The sequence below is a fragment of the Onychomys torridus genome, chromosome 7 (assembly GCF_903995425.1).
Source record: "Onychomys torridus chromosome 7, mOncTor1.1, whole genome shotgun sequence".
Lineage (NCBI taxonomy): Eukaryota > Metazoa > Chordata > Mammalia > Rodentia > Cricetidae > Onychomys > Onychomys torridus.
In genome coordinates this window covers 79,621,067-79,639,326 of record NC_050449.1, presented here as the reverse complement: position 1 = coordinate 79,639,326, position 18,260 = coordinate 79,621,067, and the positions used below count along the sequence as shown (strand labels likewise).

The window sequence follows — 18,260 nt, the reverse complement described above, 5'->3', positions numbered from 1 at the left end:
GGATGGGAAATCTACACTTTCCCCACAGCTCTCAGTACCCCCCCCCCCTCCCTCCCATCCCCATCTCCCACAGTTCCATCCAACACTGGATTTTGCTCTTGGATAAAGAAACTCTTAGGAGCTTTGCAGACCTGCTTCACAAAGACCAGTCTGGATGTCCATTTTGCTTGCATGTACTGTTTAATGTGTAGGGGTGGACCTAAAACTTAACCACAAAAACAAAAACCAGATCAAACTGAAATTTCAGCTATCCATCTGCACTCATTGTTAATACAGAATTTATCATCTTTTTAGAATGAGAGAAGAAATCCACCAGTGTGTTTCATGGTAATCTAGGGCAATGGCTGGCTCAGGAATACTAAGCAAAAGCTGTTGTTTTGGGAAACACTTCACAATGTTTGCCTCTGGTTGAGTCATCGGATAGTGCTAATTAAGCCTATACTTCTGAGTAAATCATAAACAGTGTGTATTGGTGGTAATTTATTGTGCTAGGAAACCCTTTAAACATGATATAATATGTGTGGTCCAAACCTCTAAGACTTGCTGTTTTGTTGATTTCCTTTAGAATTGATTTCAGTGTTTAATCAAAGCTTGCAAGCCCAAGAACGTTGCACATTTTATTGCCAGACTTGTGGTGAAGTCACGATAAAGGACAGGTAAGGAATGTATTGAGCACTGATTAGAACTGTTCCTTGGTGATGGTTTCTGGAAGCGATTACCAAGGGAATGGTGGGGGCCTTAAAGTGAGAACCAGCTAAGTGTCTCTTTGAACAAAGTGAACCCTGACTCTCACTGTGATCATGGAGGGGAACATGGTCTGAGGGAGGAAGCTGGTCTTGGTGGAAGAGCCTGGACCAGTTACTGAGCAGAGCACCATGGAGTCATCTCTCATGTGACCCTTTTGTTCTGATGGAGTGTGAGGGTTTCCACAGTGAGCACGTTTTCTACTGCAAGGGCTGTGCAGCAGGATTGATTTGAGCTAGTTCAGTCAGGGCCTTTCTAAAACCCATTTCCTAGTTCCCTGCTTATTAAGATGGAGCACACAGAGCACAAATTAACCTTTTCTCAGTGATTAGGTTAATCTTGTAACCTGCTCTGGTGATGTGCTGTAATTACTCTACGGAGAAGGGAAGGATTTTGCTATTTCCTTAGCATTCCCAAGTCGGCTACTTCTTCTTCTTTTTTTAAAACTGTTTTCTCTTTCTCAAGTCAGCTTTCTGGCTTCTTGGGCATAAATGCTTCCTCTGAATTTTCAGCTTCTAGTGACTCATGTTGAAGACAGATGAAACCATTATTACTGTTAGTGGTATTTAAAGGAAGAATTCTTCGCTGGGTTCTTGGCTGGCTTTTCCAAGTTAGGTGCCTGAGACAAGCAAATGATGCTGCCTTTCTGAAGCCTGCTCCTCTTTCAGCATCCTTAGCTCCATAATGCCAAACCCCTACCTAGCAGATTTCTTCCTGCTCTTGTACATAGTCACCAGGCACGGTGGCCATTGTCGCTTTCCTCTGCTCACTGTCTCCTTCCCTAATGACACCCTGTCTGCAGCCTGCTGTCTGCCCTGCCTCCTTCTCATTCTGCCCTGTGCAGATGCACTGCTGCCCCACCACTGAGGAGGGGTTCTAAAGCTTAGGTGTTCTTCCTCAACAGGGAGCTGCGATCCTTTGCACCCCACAGCAGCTCCCCTGTGCTCCCTCCAATTCCAGCTCCTCCTTTAGTCTCCTCCCCCTCACCAAGCTCACAAGGATCACACTTCCATAGCCTTGGTCGAGGCCTCCTGAAAGCTACTCCCTATCCTGACAGCTACTCCCTTTCCTGAATCCACCCCTACCCTCCATCACTCCCTGGTTTACCGCAACCTAAGCTTCAGAACTCCGCTGACCTGACATCCACTTCTCTGCGGCCTTGTCTCCCTCCTGAGTTGCATTAGATGGTCCCCAAGGTTCGTTTGCCTGTCTTCCTTCCTACACTGCGGGCTCGAGGACTGGGGATAGCTGCACTGCCTTCCAGGCCCTTTATTCCTGCTCTCTTGATTGTACAGTATAGAGCAATGGCCAGACAGGGTTTCCGTCCACCACTCCACTAGCTCAGTGATCGTGGACAAGTAATTTAATCACTCACTTCGACAATGTCCTTATTGAGAAAATGTCGCGCACTCTAGGCCTTACCTCACAGTGCTGTTGATGGGATCCGATGATCAAGTGTTTCTAGCAGAGCCTGGTACGGGGTAAGCATTCACCACGCATGAGTAGCTGTTGCAGCAACCGTTATTCTTTCCAGCATCTCCAGTGTCAGGCATGGTGCCTAGAGGAAAAGATCTTAGTAAGTGTTTGCTGGGTTGAATGGAGTAAAACTTGGTGTGTTTATTTTGGCTTCCCACCAGCCTTTCTTGCGTGCCTCCTGATCTTGGCAGTGTTCCAAGTAGATGAGCTGGCACAAATGCACACCCTCAGGGTTTGGGGAGGTTACAAACAGAGCTGCTTTTGAGTGATTCGCATGAGTGAGAAATTGAAAGGGTCTTACATCTACAGAGACGAAGTTGCTACGAATCTGCTCTTGGTGACAGACCCACTTCTCAAAGAGCCAAGAGAGCTCTGTATTTTGGCCTTCTCTCAGTCTGTTTCAGGCTTTGGTTTCATCCTCAGATGAAGTTTCTGAACCTTCTCCTCCCATGCCACATGCAGTGATCCAGAAGCTACAGCAGGGTCGGTTCCATTCTCGGTATTCTCGGTGCTCATTACAGAAGGGAAATGCTGTTTCTTTGCTTCCTGGTGTTTGTGCCTCACTACGGTGCCTGTCTCTCTGTCCAGGACTGAAGTCTTCTTTTGTGTGTCAGTTCTGTCTGTGATTCTAAATTTGAGAACTGGAAGGGTGTGGGGCTGATGGTGAAAGACTGTCTTTTTTTTTTTTTTTTTTTTTTCTGTCAGGAGGCTTGGCATTCCACTCCTCCCTGGAGAATGGAGCATGGGTGTGAACTTCTACTTTCTCACTGAGAGGACCGAGGACCTTCTCTGTACCACCTGAACTCCTTCCTCCTAGTAAAGCCTTCTCATAATGTGTGCTTTCCAAACTTACCAAGAGAGCTAAGCACTGTAGCATATCTAACAGAGTAAATGCTCAGCAAGCCTTATAATTGGTTTTATTGATTTCTTCTCCCCTTTCCAGATTGTTTTTATTAGTAAACTAGCAAATGAGGTCATTTAATGTCTCAAACATTTTGGGTTGAGGTCAGTGCCTGACATAGTCTGTAGGCTTCAGACTAAGATGAACACCGGCCTTCTCCCCACCCTTTCACAGCACACCTATGTACCAAGCCTGTGTGCATGTCTTGAGCAACACAGGTAGTAACTTGCTCAAGGTTTGCATTCATCTCTATCTTAGACAACATGCCCCACTGTAGCTGAAGTTTTCTCCAGGTCCTGTCAAGCCCCTGCAGTCCTGCAGCCCACTTAAGAAATAATCACTCGGAAGTTAATATTAATTAAAATTGCTCGGCCATTAGCTCAGGCCTACCACTGACTAGCTCTTACATTTAAACTAACCCATAATTCTTATTTATTTTTTGCCACATGGCTTGGTACCTTTTCTCAGTTCGGCCTTCACATCTTGTTTCCTCTGTGTCTGGCTGGGGACTCCAGACTCAGCCTTCCTCTTCCCAGAATTCTCTTCTCTGCTTATCCTGCCTATATTTCCTTTCTGGCTAATTGGCACTTAATTTATTAACCATTCAGAGCAACACATTCACAGCATACCGAGCATACAGAGCGATATCCACAGCACCCACGATTCTGGATGGGCTTCCCCCTAGTGTCTGCTCACAGATCTCACATTTTACGGTTGAAACCAGTCCTGGAACTCTGCACTTCCCCTTTGGTGGCATGTTCTATGTGGCTGGTAAGGACCACTTTGGTGCTTCTTGAAAAGAAAACAAGGCCAGAGGTGTTTCAAGAGAGCTGATGTGTATTCTCATCAATATCAACAAATTATAAACAGCATTCTCAGGAAGGTATCTAGGATTATTGACCCCTTTCTTTTACATTTTTATTTTATTATTTTTATAATGTAAATCTGTGTGTGGGTATATGCGGGTGTGCATGCAGTTGCCTATAGAATCCAGAAGAGGCTGGCAGATTCCCTGGATCTGGAGTTACAAGTAGTTGTAAGGCACCCTGTATGGGCACTAGGAGCTGAGGCCAGGACCTCTGTGAGAGTGGTATGCTCTTAATCTTTGAACCATCTCTCAAGCCTTTTTATATGGGAATAAGTTACGTTAGTTTGGGGACATTATTTTTCTATCCGTAAAATAAAGAAGGTAGGTTAGAGAAACCCATGAAAGCTTCATCAGCATGAAACTCCTCTGATCTTTGAAACTCAAGAGCTTGTGCTCTGGGCTTCAGTGACTCCTAAGTATCTGAATATTTCAAGGCTAGAGCATGTTCTATTCTTTCTTTTTGAATGAGAAAGATTCTTGTCAAGAAAAGTCCAGAAATAACATATAAAGACATCGACTCAGAAAGACTTGTTAATGGCTTTTTATTCTCAGCACTAGAGCATCTAAGCTCTGCGAATTATTATCGCCTTTCTCTTAATTTAGGGCTGCACATTCTTAGCCAATTTGTTTTGGTTGCATATTAATTAACAACATCTTGTTTCTTTACAAGAGAGTTCTCCAATTTATAATTATTTTAGTTCAAGTTTTCCTACAAAATTGGTCTGAATATGTGCAGTTTTGACTATGTTCTTGTTGAGACCAAACAGGTCATCCCTATTGGGTAACAACTGCTACATTTTCCTTTTTTGTAAATAGTCTAATAAACAGCCAGAGGTCATTGTGTTTAGATTTTGTTATGTCCTCTAGAAATCGATTTGTGTCAGACAAGAATGATATTAGTGGCCACACAGATTTTCTGCATACACCTCGGTTTTCAGACTGCCCATGGCATTGTTCTGAGGTCTGTCACCCACACTGGCAATGCTCAGTGTCAGCCCCAAGCTCTTGGGGGACCCTGAAACTCTAGGAGAACAGCAGGATAGGGGCTTTGTGGAAACAGATGTTGCAATGTCCAACTGCTTGAGGGAGCCACTTGACAGGCCAGCTCTAATTGTAGCTGAAAATAGATACTCTTATGAGTATCAGCACTTGTTTATAAAAGGAAAAAATAGATTTAAAAAGTATAGAATTGGGCCCTGGATACATGATAAACCACATCCTTGCATGTACAAAGCATGTCCAGTCTCTATCATCCTGCTCCTGTCCCCTAAATCAGGATGTTTTGTAAACTGGCCTGTTGGCAACAATGCATAAATTTAGGAATACAATTGTATATTACAGATTAATCATGATATGTACAGACAAATATTAGAATGTAAAGCTAGTTTTATAGCGTTGGCGGCCTGCCAGTTGGATAATGTTACCTGAATTTACTTAAATTCTTGTTGCTGTACTTTGAGCTTTAAGTATTTGATATTTTTTCTTAAGATCTCTAATGTTCAGTTAGTTATAATCAAATCTGGAAAAAGTTGTATGGTATTGCTTGGAAAGTTGTCATTGATTAGAAGCTAACTTCAAAGTTCCATATATGTTTAAGTATCAAAACTTTATCAATAGCTTTTATTAAAGTTATATGTCACATGTCATTATTTTCCAAAAGTTTATGCTTCAAATGCATCAAAAGTAAGTGGCAAACTTTAATTTACTGTAAACAAGTATTGTTCCTCACAGAATCTTGAGTCTAGAGGAAAGCCTAAGTTCTACTTTCCTTTCTCTCTATCCAGCAGATTTTTAGTTAAACCGTCTTAAATTAAAAACTAAAGGTTTCTGTGTTATTTGAACATTTTCTTGGAAAGCAGAGGATATCAAAATACACTTTTCAGTGTTTTCTTCAGAAGATGTGTTTTCATTAGAACTGTGATTAAAATATATCTTTTGTTCATAATGTTTTCATGTCCTTCCCCTCAAATAAATCAGAAAATTTTCTTTCTGCTATAAACACCCTTTAATTTTTGCCATGAGTTGTAAATTACGCACTTCTTTCTGCTGCCTTCTGTAGATGGTTAAAGGATCCATTGCAGCCTTTAGTCACTGTGATGTGGGGTCAAGTGAACTTTGAAATCTGCTGTTTTGTGTTAATGTGCATCAATTCTCCCAGGTCTTTGTGCACACTTTCATGTCTTTGATCATGCACCATTGTCTGACATTCTGTCTCTCTTCATTGCACTGAAGTTCTGTACTGGTCCTGTAGGCACAGTGTTGGGAAGCAGAGAATCTTGATAGAGATCTGTGAACCTATGGATGCCTAAATTCTTGCTTTCACTTTCCTCCTTAAAACACTGTGATGCTTCTACCTATTTTTAGTCTTAAAGGCTCCATGCATGTAACTCCCTATGAAAGGTTTGGTCATTTCCCTACCCAGCCTTTACTACTGCCCTGTATTGCCAGGGAGGTGAATATATACCAAGGGAAAGAGTGCTTTCAGAGCCAGAAAGACCTGGGTACAGACCCTTGCTTCAGTCTTCACATCTCATTCTGCAGACTTGTGAAGGTTCTTCCCTACTCCTAAGCCCCATTTTCCTCCTGTGTGACAGGAGCATTGTTGTTTTTATCTCACAAAGTGTCCTGAGCATTATATATGGTAAGGTGTGTTGCTGTGCCACCAGGGGTCTTATTCATTGCTTCTACTCATGCAGTCTCATAAGATTACTATGGGACACATTTGTTGCTGGCCAGGCAGCATCAAGAATGCCTTTCTGACCCAAGTCTAGACATTGGGTCCTGTGGGGGCAGGAGGGGTTCTGCTGAGGAGAGGAAAAAGGGATTGTGGGAAACGGGGTCAGAAACATCACAGGAAAACTCACAGAAGCCACTAGTCTGGCTCATGGGAACTCACAGAGTCTGAACCAACAACCAGAGAGTCTGCATGGGACCAGCCTAGGCCCTCTTAATGTATGTGACAGTTGTGTAGGTTGGTCTATATGTGGGAATCCCAACAATGGGAGCAGGGGCTCTTGGGAACCTCGTCCTCATGCTGGATTGCTTTGTCCAGCCCGAATACAGGGGAAGGTGCTTGGTATGCCATGTTTTGCTGATACCTTTGGGAGGCCTGCCTCTTTCTGAGCCATTACAAAGAAGGAGGAAGGTGATGGGGAGGCTGTGGTCGGATGTAAAATAAATAAATTAATAATAATTAAAAAAAAAATTCCTCCATGCATGGGCTTTGCTGCAGTTCATGCAAGTGATAGTTGATATTTTCACTGGGGGACCCTGGTCTCCTGTGTGAGACAGTTCCAGGTCCAGAGCACAAGATCTATATCAGGCAGGTACAGTTTCTGCTTTAGCTGAGAAGCTTCCCCTGCCCTGAGTGACAGTGTCTCTTCACATTTCTTTGGTTTGGTCTCTTAGGGTTTCACCAAGGTGACTGTATACAGAGAAGGTCAAAGCATACTTCCTTACCAGATGTGTGCAGCTCATTCATAGATCTTCCTAGTAAGATGCAATTTATGCATTTCTACTGTAAGCAGTGTTGCCTAGCAATGTATGTGATGCCTAGGATCTTACCTGGTTTCCAGGGTAACGAAGCTAGATGGTTATTCCAAAGGTCAGATACTCAGCAGCAAGGGAAGGGTTTCTTAATCCTTACACCCCAGTATGCAGCAGATCCAGCCAGGAGCCTCACGTGTGAGACTTATCAAAATTTACTACTTCATCCCTCCAAGAAATCCTTCAGAAGTATGTCAAACAGTAGGGATTCAGTGCAGAGAGAAAGAGATGTAGTGCCTGCCTTTATGTTGTTTCTTCCAGTGCCCTAAATTCCTTTCACTGCCGGTTTATTGTCTTTCAAAGGCCAGCTCAGAAGTTACTTATTCTCTAGAGCTGATAAACAGAATGTATCCTTAGTACTCTCTGCCTGTCCACCCTGTATGCATGGTCTGGTTGGGGAGTACTCTGAATCCCTAAAAAATAAAATGTAGACTTGGTGTTGACGTGGGAATGTATGCTTGAGAAGGGGGCTGATTCATCACATTTCCATTGGGATCTGCACTGTCACCCTCCACTGAGGGGTCAGAGCCTCATTATTCTATTATGAGCTTTTTTTATGCATTCCTTTGCTTAACTATGTGTAGTCTATACTTGCTACTAGAATACCTTAAAAAGAGAGAGAGAGAGAGAGAGATTGTGCATGTGTGCTTGGGTGTCATATATTAGGCCAACATATTGCCTGGCTCATAGGCAGCTCTCAGAAATGGTTGTTGAAAGAATCATCTGTCAGGACTCTCCTACCTCAGCATTCGTAATGGTGCTAGTGGTGCCCCATTTGACTCAGCGCTTCTATTCCTAGCTCTGTCCTGTAGAGCTGTAAAATTAAGTGGCTACCCTCTTCCAATCTGTCATTGCCCTTTCATGGTATTCATAGTTGATTGGGAGGATCTAAGAAAAATGGCTAACATGGTAGGGGGAATCACTAGAAAAGAATAAAAAAAATCTGTTTAATGGAAATGACACAATCGTATCTTAAATATTTTAATTTAACTCCAATCTCCTAAATACACATGATTTTATTTGTATTTTACTAGTAAGAGACACAGTAGATGTCACCTTAAGCAAAAGGTCAATGTTAGCTTCACCAGGAGTAAGCTAAGCTGGTGTAGAGTGCTGTGACATGATGTAATGAGAAGGGTCCCTCTTCTCTGGAATGCTCCCCCCCCCCCCCCAGTCTGTGGCCCAGACTGATCTGGAGACAGCATCAGAGAAGCTCTGAGTAAGAGGTGTGTCATAGACTGCTGAGAAATACACACTTCGGAACTGTCACAGACCAGAGGAGACCTAGATTACATGATGACTAAATGCACTATGTGCCGGGTATTGTTGTACCCGGGAACTAAAATGATAAAAACAAAAGCAAACCAAAAGGACTTTGAAGAAAAAGCTGGTGAAATCCAGATAAAGCCTGAGGCTTTGACAAAGCAACTGTGGATACCCAAGATGTTAATTGGAGGAAATGGGGGAAGTGCATATGGAAACTATCCATGGATTGTATATAATCTCTGCGATGCTTTTGTAAACAAAAGTTGTTCAAAAATAGTTTATTAAAATAGAGAAGTAGGGGAAATCACAGAAGAGAGTGTTATTTACTTAATATAGACAAACCAAATTAAAACAGAAAATAACTATTTATAACAATTGCTAGTAAAAGGGTGTATCCTTATTATGGAATGTTTTTGTAAATTAATAAGAATATGTTGTTATCATCTTAAAAAGTAGTTATTGATCACTAGCCCCAGAAGAAATGTAGTGACCAGTCCTATCTCACAAGTAATTTAAGAGTTGCTAATTAAAGCAGCATTAAATATACTTTTAACCCGTTCCTTGGTTGAAGTTAGAAAGAAGACAATGTTTAATTAGGAAGAGGTTAATCCTATGTGGGAAGAATCTTACCTACTTACAAAATGTTTTTCCCCAAGAAATAATCAGGTTTCTATATAAATCTTCCAACAGGAATATTCATCTCAGGGTTATTGATTAAGAACTCAAAACAAAATACCCGACAGTGAGGGAATGAACTGGAAGGTTTTGACATTCCACAGACTGTTGTAGAGTCACTGGGAATCAGGACCTGAGTGAAGAAATGGAAACTGTTTTGTCTTCTCAGGGCACAGGCCTTCCATGCATGCATGCAGTATCTGTGTCTTCTCAGGGCACAGGCCTCCCATGCATGCATGCAGTATCTGTGTCTTCTCAGGGCACAGGCCTCCCATGCATGCATGCAGTATCTGTGTCTTCTCAGGGCACAGGCCTCCCATGCATGCATGCAGTATCTGTGTCTTCTCAGGGCACAGGCCTCCCATGCATGCATGCAGTATCTGTGTCTTCTCAGGGCCAGGCCTCCCATGTGTGTGCACTGTGTCCAGGGGAAGGATGGCAATGAAGACTCTGTCATGTTAGGTAGCTGATTTGTGGACAGTGAGCAAAGGGAGACTTCTGCCTTCTTTATGCTGCTTTGCAGTTTATAAAACGCCGTCTATATATTACTTTCATAATATGAGCATATATTACTTTCATAATTGGGGGTAAATTGACACTGCAGGCATGTGGCTAATGAGCTTCTTTCTTCTTTCATGCTGATTTAATTAAAAAAAAAAAAACCATTGCATTTGCTACATTGAAAAAAAGTGCTGTTTTCCTCTTTCCTCTAGGAAGCTCCTCAGGGTGCTCCCACTGCCTAGTGAGAACTGGAGCGCTCTGGTTGGAGAATGGTGCTGTCACCCTGACCCCTTTGCTAACAAGCCTCTCCATCCACGTGAAAATGACTGTTTTATTGGGGACTCTTTCTTCTTAGTGAATTTGAGAAGTGATTTGGAGCAGGTAAGAGTTGAACTGAAGTCTTAAATTGGTAAAAATATCTTTTCAAAATACGTGCCAACTTAGAGGTTGATTTAGATACCAATTTCCCTGCTCTTAACTCAAGGTTTGTCGAAAAGATTGTCCTAAAAGCCCAAATTCATTATTTTTAACTGCTTCTGTTCTCCTGCTCTTTGGATAGAGGAAAGGCCTTAAACTCAAGCAGCCACTAGGGTCTGGAGGAGCAAGAGACCTACTCATGCATGGGAGTGCTACCATTTTGCACACATAATGTCCTGCTTTCAGGGCACATTCTGTAATGTGTGCATTTTAATCTCAAAAGTTTTAGTGAAAGTACAGGAGTGTTAGCCTATGATATCCACTTTGCAATTAGACCCAGGTATCTAACTGAGTTTGCCTATAATCTAGACTTTCACTGATGTTGGAAAAGTGGATGCCATAAAAAAAAAAAAAAAAAAAGGAAAAGGAGCCCTGGAGTAGGGTTGAGCTGAGCTATGAGCTTGCATTGGTGCTCAACAGTATGGGGTCACATGCTCTCCCTGTGTAGCTTGCTTGGAGGAGAAGGTTTACTTCTTTTAGAGAGGAAATCAACAGGCAAGTGTTGATATGGTCCTTGTAAGAAGTTTTCCCTGAGATGCCCAGTCAACAGAGTTATAATTGAAAACATCAAGAAAATCATTGCTGGACGGCCATTATTTCAATAGTGAATATTACTGGTGGGAATGGAAGCATTGCATTTTAAATTTCAGTTAGAACTCAGTTAACTTTTTGTAATAAAAGCTGAAGCGTATGGTGGCTGGGCAGCTGGAGGCCACAAGCTACCTTCAAGAACAATGTGGAAGATGAAGGGAAGGTGTCAGACATCTAGCTAGCTCTCAGTTACAGATGCTTTGTGCTTCATCTCACCATAGGAAGAATCCCTCCTATCTGACATGTAAAGTACTTAAGATTCTGTGTTTTTAACAGATGAATGATGAGAAGTTAATATAGGTTAATGTTCGTAGGGTTAAAGTTATATTTTCATCTGAATTTAGATACTTGGTGTCATGTTTTTCATTTTTATAATCATGCCACCTACCTACCTATTGAAGGAGTGAGTAGAACAATGGAGAAAGATTAAAAAGGAGAAATGGATTAAAGAAGAAAAATTAAGTTTCCGCTTTTAGATAAACTGTGCCAAAATATATTTTCCACTTGTAGGGTTATCACTTATATTTTAGGCCCCTTTAAAGAATTCATTGTCCTACTAAACGATAGTCCTGTACTTTGTGTATTAAAGGAAGATTCTTGTATTTAGACTTTCCAGTTTCCACCGTTAGGGAGACTATGGGAAGTGGCCGCCATGAGAAGCCGCTGTTGACAAGATTGTTTTCAAGTTGGTCTGGATAGAAGTTTCACTTTAATTGCGTATTGTAGCAGTTGAAAGAGTGTGCCTGTGACCAAAATAGTAACATAAATTTGGAGCAACTGCTTAAACACTGCTCTCAAGGCTCCTGTGGGAACAAGGCTGCTCTGTGCTATTGAAAACCTATTCCTCATATCACCAGCTCTCGCCATCTAGCAGGGTTTGGAAATGTCACACAGTGGCACAGCATCCTAATGGTATCTCTTGGGAAACATTTTGTGTGTGTGTGTGTGTGTGTGTGTGTGTGTGTGTGTGTGTGTGTGCGAGATAATATCAAGGGTCCTTAGAAACTGAAACAACACAGAAAGTGAAATCACGGACAGGAGGCTAATCCAGCTCTCTGAGTGGTACTGCCATCTCTCAGATGTATTGATTTAATTAGTCCCCAACAATGTCTTTCTTTGAGGTTTGCTCTGTCGAGTTCCCACAGTGTTAGGCAGCTTCATTACGCTACTTGTTTTATTATTTTCTTGAAGCTTAGCTAGAGAAAAATGCCTTGCAAAGCAGAGCTTCTCTTTAAACAGAATTAACATGCTGGAGTATTTTAATTAAAAAGATCGGAGTTTGAAAACAGCACAAACATAGAGCCTCACATGCTTTCATTCCTCCATGCCTTCTTGGATTTATAGTATTGTATTTGGACCTCATTAATGCAGCAATATGTGCTTTCTATTTTCAAAAGTGCTCTGCTGGAGACAGTGCCATGATTCACTTGTCATCCCTGATGCATCCCAACATACTGAATATTTTACATCTTATAATAGGATAATAAAGATAGACCACAGTCTTCCATAAGAGTCATAATATGATTCAAAATTTAGGAAACATAAGCTGGGCATTGGAGTTATTATGCTTGTTGTCCTAGCTACTACATCTGCAGAGATGTAGATAGTAGCATATCTGAGTTCAAGAGTTCAAGTCTAGCCTGAGTGACATAACAAGACCTCATTTTGCAATAACAAAACCTAGAAGGCACAGTCATACTTTGTTTTATTTTTCTAAAAGAAGCAAAATTGAATTTAGCGTGATTACTGCTGGAAAGGTGTGACTGAGATCAACTTTGTTTTTTTTTGGGGGGGGTACTGAGTTAATAACTTATGGGTTTGAGGAATTTCTTCTGTGAAATTCATAACCTCTACACAATACATTGATCATCTTAATTACCCTGCATGCTTCACCTGCCCCCTTTTTAATCTTGTTAAAATGATTAAAAACAAATTATAGAATTGTGTCATTTCATCCCTATGTGTTTTCGTTTGTGTGTAGGTCGAAAAATGAGGATTAAAAAAGAAACTACAACTACTATTATCACACCTAATAAAATCAGGCCATATACAAGTTTTATTAATTTTCTTCAAAGTATTGCTAGTAGGTTTATTTGGATCAAAATCCACATAATTTGGCTGAGATGATTTGCTTTTTATTGATCAGTTTTTTTAGATGCTGATTGTCCATATCTTATAAGGTTATAATCTTATTTTTAAAGACAAACAAAACAATGCTTCTCCTATATTGTTGAAAGATGAAATAGTGGTTAGAGAAATGACTCAGTAGTTAAGAACACTTGTTGCAGATGACCCAAGTTTAGATTCCAGCACCCAAGCCAGGCAGCTTATAACGGTCTGTAACACCTGCTCCAGGGGATTCAGCACCATCTTCTGGCCTCCCTGGGCACCTGCATATGTGGTGTGTGTGTGGGGGGGTGTGCACGTGCGCCAGTGTGAGCATATACATAAATTTAAATAAATAAATAAATAAGTAAGTAAGTAAATAAATAAATTTTTAGAAAACAAACTGGCATGGTCTTGGAGAACAATTATAAATGAAATGTATAAGGGATGTAAGAGAAACTTGACACACACACCCCTCCAGCATGCACACCCCAATAGCACCATTTTCTGGTCTGAGTAAAAACAAAATCCTTTCAGCTTTGCTGTCCAGTAAAAACCTTCATTTCAAAGTCAACTTAAGCAAAATGGCATTCTTTAAAAGACAGCTTTCATATCAATTTGAGGCTGGATGGTTGTTTTTACTATTAGCCTGACCTGGAGATCTAGGCCCTCATGACTTCTTTGCAAGCTCTCTCTCTCCTTCCTGGGCATGAACATTTTGGTACTTCCATTGGTTTGGGGGGTTCTATTGCTTCAGGTGGGAATGACTTTGTCCAGTCACCTACTGTCTCGAGGCTCTGCACCCATGGTCTGTGTTGTGCCAGATTTAAGGCTGTTAACAGCTGGACATGGTACCACCTGTGAGCCTTGCTTAGAGACCGTGCCTGGTTAGTGCCAGAGTCAGCGTGAGCAGGCTTGAAGATCTCATAGTTGGTAGTTTCCTCCATTGAGACTTGTAGAGAAAGATCAGAGGAGCTGTATAAGTCCCAAAGCTAGAGGAAAATTGGATAGGTTTTCAAGTTATTGAAGTATGAAGACACTCATTTCAGAAGTCCCTGTGAAGAAAACAGCCACTGGGTATTTGTGGATTTCTACTAATAATGAATTCAAAGGTGGGTGAAGGACTGAGTCTTAAAGACCCCACTGGGAGTTATACAATTGCTTTTGACTAACCTTCAACAAAAGTAAGACATGTATTTTTTGTTATTACATTTTTTCTTCATTTTGATTTTATGTGTATGGGTGTTTGCCTGTATGTATGTCTATTTAGACAGTGTGTGCAGGGCATTGTATAGGCCAGAAGAAGGCATCAGATTTCCTGGAACTGGAGTTTTGGATGTTTGTTAGCCACCCTGTCAGTGCTGAGTGTTGAAGCCAAGTCTTTTGGAATAGGAGCCAGTGTTCTGAATCACTGAGACATCTTTCCAGCCCTAAGACATGTATTTGTTTTTTAACTTCTTCATGTGACTACCTAATTGGTCCTGATCAAGTATGTACCACGTCTATTTGATAATGGAGTGCAGCTGTGCACAGCTTACTTTATGACTTGGTGGTCAAATAATACTCTGCTCATGATGGGCAGTTCAGGTCACATGGTAACTTGTTGGCACATTGTCAGATGTTCTGTTTCCACTAAGGCCCACTAGCAGGCCAAAAAGAGCTGTCTCTCGAAGGGAGAACAGTTGTCTGTAGATGATGGTAGAGCCTTTCTCCAAAGTCCCATAGATCTGTTATGTGGTTCATCTACTGTGGCCTGCCAAGTTCTCCAAACAGCATCCTTGTCTGCCACTGACACTTCAAGTACCACTGGGTCTGCTGGATCACCACATGATAGAGTAGCCTGCATAGTAGCCTGGACTTGTTGGAATTACTTCTCCTGTTTTAGGCCCTACTCACAGCTGTCAACTTTTGAGTCATTTAGTATATGGGCCAGAGTAACATACCAAGTCAGGAACGTGCTGTCTCCAGAATCTAAATAGGCCCACTAAGCCTTTCTTGGTAGTGGGAGGATTTAGGTGCAATAACTTACCTTTTATCTTTGAAGGAATACTTCTGCATGTTCCACTAAGGTCACTGAATTTGTACTCATGGAGGCCAGAGGTGGGCATTGGTTTCCCTGAGATAGTTGTACACTGCTGTGTGGATGCTGGGAATCAAACTGAGGCCATCTGCAAGAACAACCAGTGCTCTTAACCACTAAGCCATCTCTCCAGCCCTCCTCCTATTTTTAAATTAAATATTATTATATTTTAAGTCAAGGTCTCACTGTGTTACCCAAGGTAGCTTGCATCCAGGCACACCATGAACTTGCAATCCTCCTGCCTCAGCTTCATAAATGTTACGATTATAGGTATATAACACCATACCCAGCTTCCTTTGCCCACTTTTTTATAACAGCTACATTGTGGTATATATATGCATGAAGAACATTATGTAGCTTTAATGAGGAATTACTGTGGGTCTCAAAAAGAACATTCTTTAATGAATATGTGAATGCCAGCATTTAAGCAATATCCTACTGTACTTGGAGTTTTGAAGTCTGAGAATGTTTCAAGAATTTGTTTCACTACCCATCTCTCCAGTTACAGTGCATATCTTAAATGGAAAAAAATAGAATTACATGAACAAGTTGGGTATTTTTAATTTCTGAGTTATGGGTGGCTAGGATTTGTAGATTGCTTTTACATAAATTGCACTGGCCTCAGAGTTGTCATATGAGTTAAAGCTCTATCTAGTCCTTCTGTATTCTGTATGCTCTTGAGTTAGGGTGAGCCACTGACCATTGTCCTTGCCACCTAATGCCCATGTGTTCTTTAGAAGTATGACGGGTTCCTTGTTCAGATGGTTTGGCAATGTTTGGATTATCAAGAAGTGGCTAGGATTATAAAAGTCAATCTGTGTATTATTCTGTCTTTGGACAGGAGGAAAATGATCTCTGTGCATGTGAATTATGCATACAAGCTAAATGTATTCCTAGTATTTACTTGAGGGCAGAGTAGAATGTAAAGTTCAATGTATACCCTGGGGATTATGTTAAAATTATATATTCCTTTTGAGACAAGTTGAATGACATTTAAATGACATTTTTTCTCTTCTACAGGAACCAAAAGCAAATACCAAAGTCATTTGTAAGCGTTGCAAGGTAATGTTGGGAGAGACCATATCATCAGGTAAGAATTTCATAATGCACGGCTGAAATGACTGCCCTCTTACTTAAAAACCCAACAGATTTTATAGTCCACATGTAGGAAAGAGGGATAATTAATTAATTTGATAGAATGCATGGTTAAAAGACTAGAAACCACCTAATGTTTCACCCAATAGGCCAACGAGTCTGTACTTTCTGATCTTGCAAGTGCTAGTTAGCACTGAGAAGGCCCGAGTTGTCTTCAGTGTTTCATGTCTTCTTGTAAAGCATCAGTGTAGAGTTTGTACTTAGGTCCAACTTAAGGAAGGTTGGAGCCTTTTTCTTAACATAATTCTTCTAACTAAACAGTTAATACCCAGAGATGGAGAGGTTGCTTTTCTTTGCCATTATCTGCCTTGAGGCCCTAGTTTGGCATTGGAAGTAGAAGGGGCCTTGTTGAAATACTAGGAAACACATTCTGGATTTTGTACTTTGTTCCTTATTCTTCCTTTATTTTTATTTTTCATAAATATTTTTAAAATTTTATTTTATGTGCATGAATATTTTGCCTGCATGCATGCATGTGCACCACAGGAGTGCTTAGTGTCTGCAGAAGTCAAAGAAGGCATCTGATTCCCTGGAACTGGAGCTTTGGATGGTTGTGAGCCATGGTGTGGGTGCTGGGAACTGAACCTGGGTTATCTACATGACCAGCAAGTACTCTTAACTACTGAGCCATCTCTCCAGTCTCTCTCTCTTTTATAACCTAAAAAAATATCATTTGTGTGTGCATGTGCATGAAGGAATGTGGAGGTCAGAGGACAGCATTGTGGAGTTGGTTCTCTCAGTCCCCCTTTGCACAGTTTCTAGGGGTCAAAATCGGGTTGCCTAACTTGCATAGAAGTGTCCTCACCCACTGAACCGTGGCTCTATGTGTCGTACTCTTTTTCTCAATGGTATTACACTTCTGCAAACTCTGTTTTACTGCTTTAAAATATAATAATGGAAACGTTGGTAATTAAAATGGTGTTTAAAGATACAGTTTAAAATGTCTAGAGAGCAATAACATGCTGTGTTTTCATGGGTAATGAATCATCACTTTTAATATGATTAATTAGGAGATTTAATTTAAGCTATGCACTTAAGGGAAGGCAGATAGTGGTTTTTGTATGTTTGTTTGTTTTAATCATTGGAATCTTATTAGTAGTTTCTTTTTCGGAGTAAGCAGAAAAGGAAGCATGCACTGTAAAGATACCAGTGAAGATATTATTCCTCTCCACCTCCTTCCCTGAGCTTGAAAACAGCCTCATAATGTAACATCTAAAAAAAATTAAGGCTTTCAAAGAGATGTTTCCTTGATGATGTGTGAGTACAACACTTATCTGTGGGTATAAGGACAAATATTTGGAATGTACTTAGGGATTATGCTAGTTTAATACATAGCAGTTGTAAATTTTTCTCCAGTAGCCATGACTTCACTAGCCCTGGGTAGTTGGCTAGGTTTCCAGTACTAGACATGATAGACATGATGAGTGGATCCTAAGTCCAATTAGAGAGCTATTGGCTACCACCAAGGTACTGTGCCTTTAGGGTTATCGTGTCAGGCTTATTGTGGTTCACAGACTGGGTAGGACTGTTTTCTTCCTTTGGGAACTTGCATGTCACAGAGGAAGGCAATTTTTGTAAAACATACTACTGGCTTTCAATATTTGAGCAGAACCTTTCCCAAATAGTTATGGGGGGTTAAGAAAAGCAAGCACAATAAATAGTCTACAAGAAGCTGGAATGAGCAATGTAAAACTGAATAAGGGGCTGGCAAGATGTCCTTCAGTGGGCAACCCAAGCCTGACAACCTGGGTTCAACTTCCTGAATACACATGGCGTAGGACAGAATGAAAACCCATGTATTGTCCTCTGACCTTCACATACCTGTGCCTCTGCACATGCATGCACACATATACACACAAATAAATGTAAAACTT

The 18,260-nt window shown here is 41.1% G+C and overlaps 1 protein-coding gene across 2 annotated transcripts in view; it reads left to right on the top strand.

The window, feature by feature from the left end:
• The window catches only part of Ube3d (ubiquitin protein ligase E3D), a 157,026-nt gene that overhangs the window by 13,523 nt on the left and 125,243 nt on the right, over positions 1-18,260 (top strand). For both annotated transcript variants that reach the window (XM_036191683.1, XM_036191682.1), the window contains exons 3-5: positions 566-656; positions 10,190-10,358; positions 16,252-16,321. In XM_036191683.1, coding sequence (XP_036047576.1) covers positions 566-656; positions 10,190-10,358; positions 16,252-16,321 — 330 coding nt within the window. The remainder of the gene's footprint in view (positions 1-565; positions 657-10,189; positions 10,359-16,251; positions 16,322-18,260) is intronic.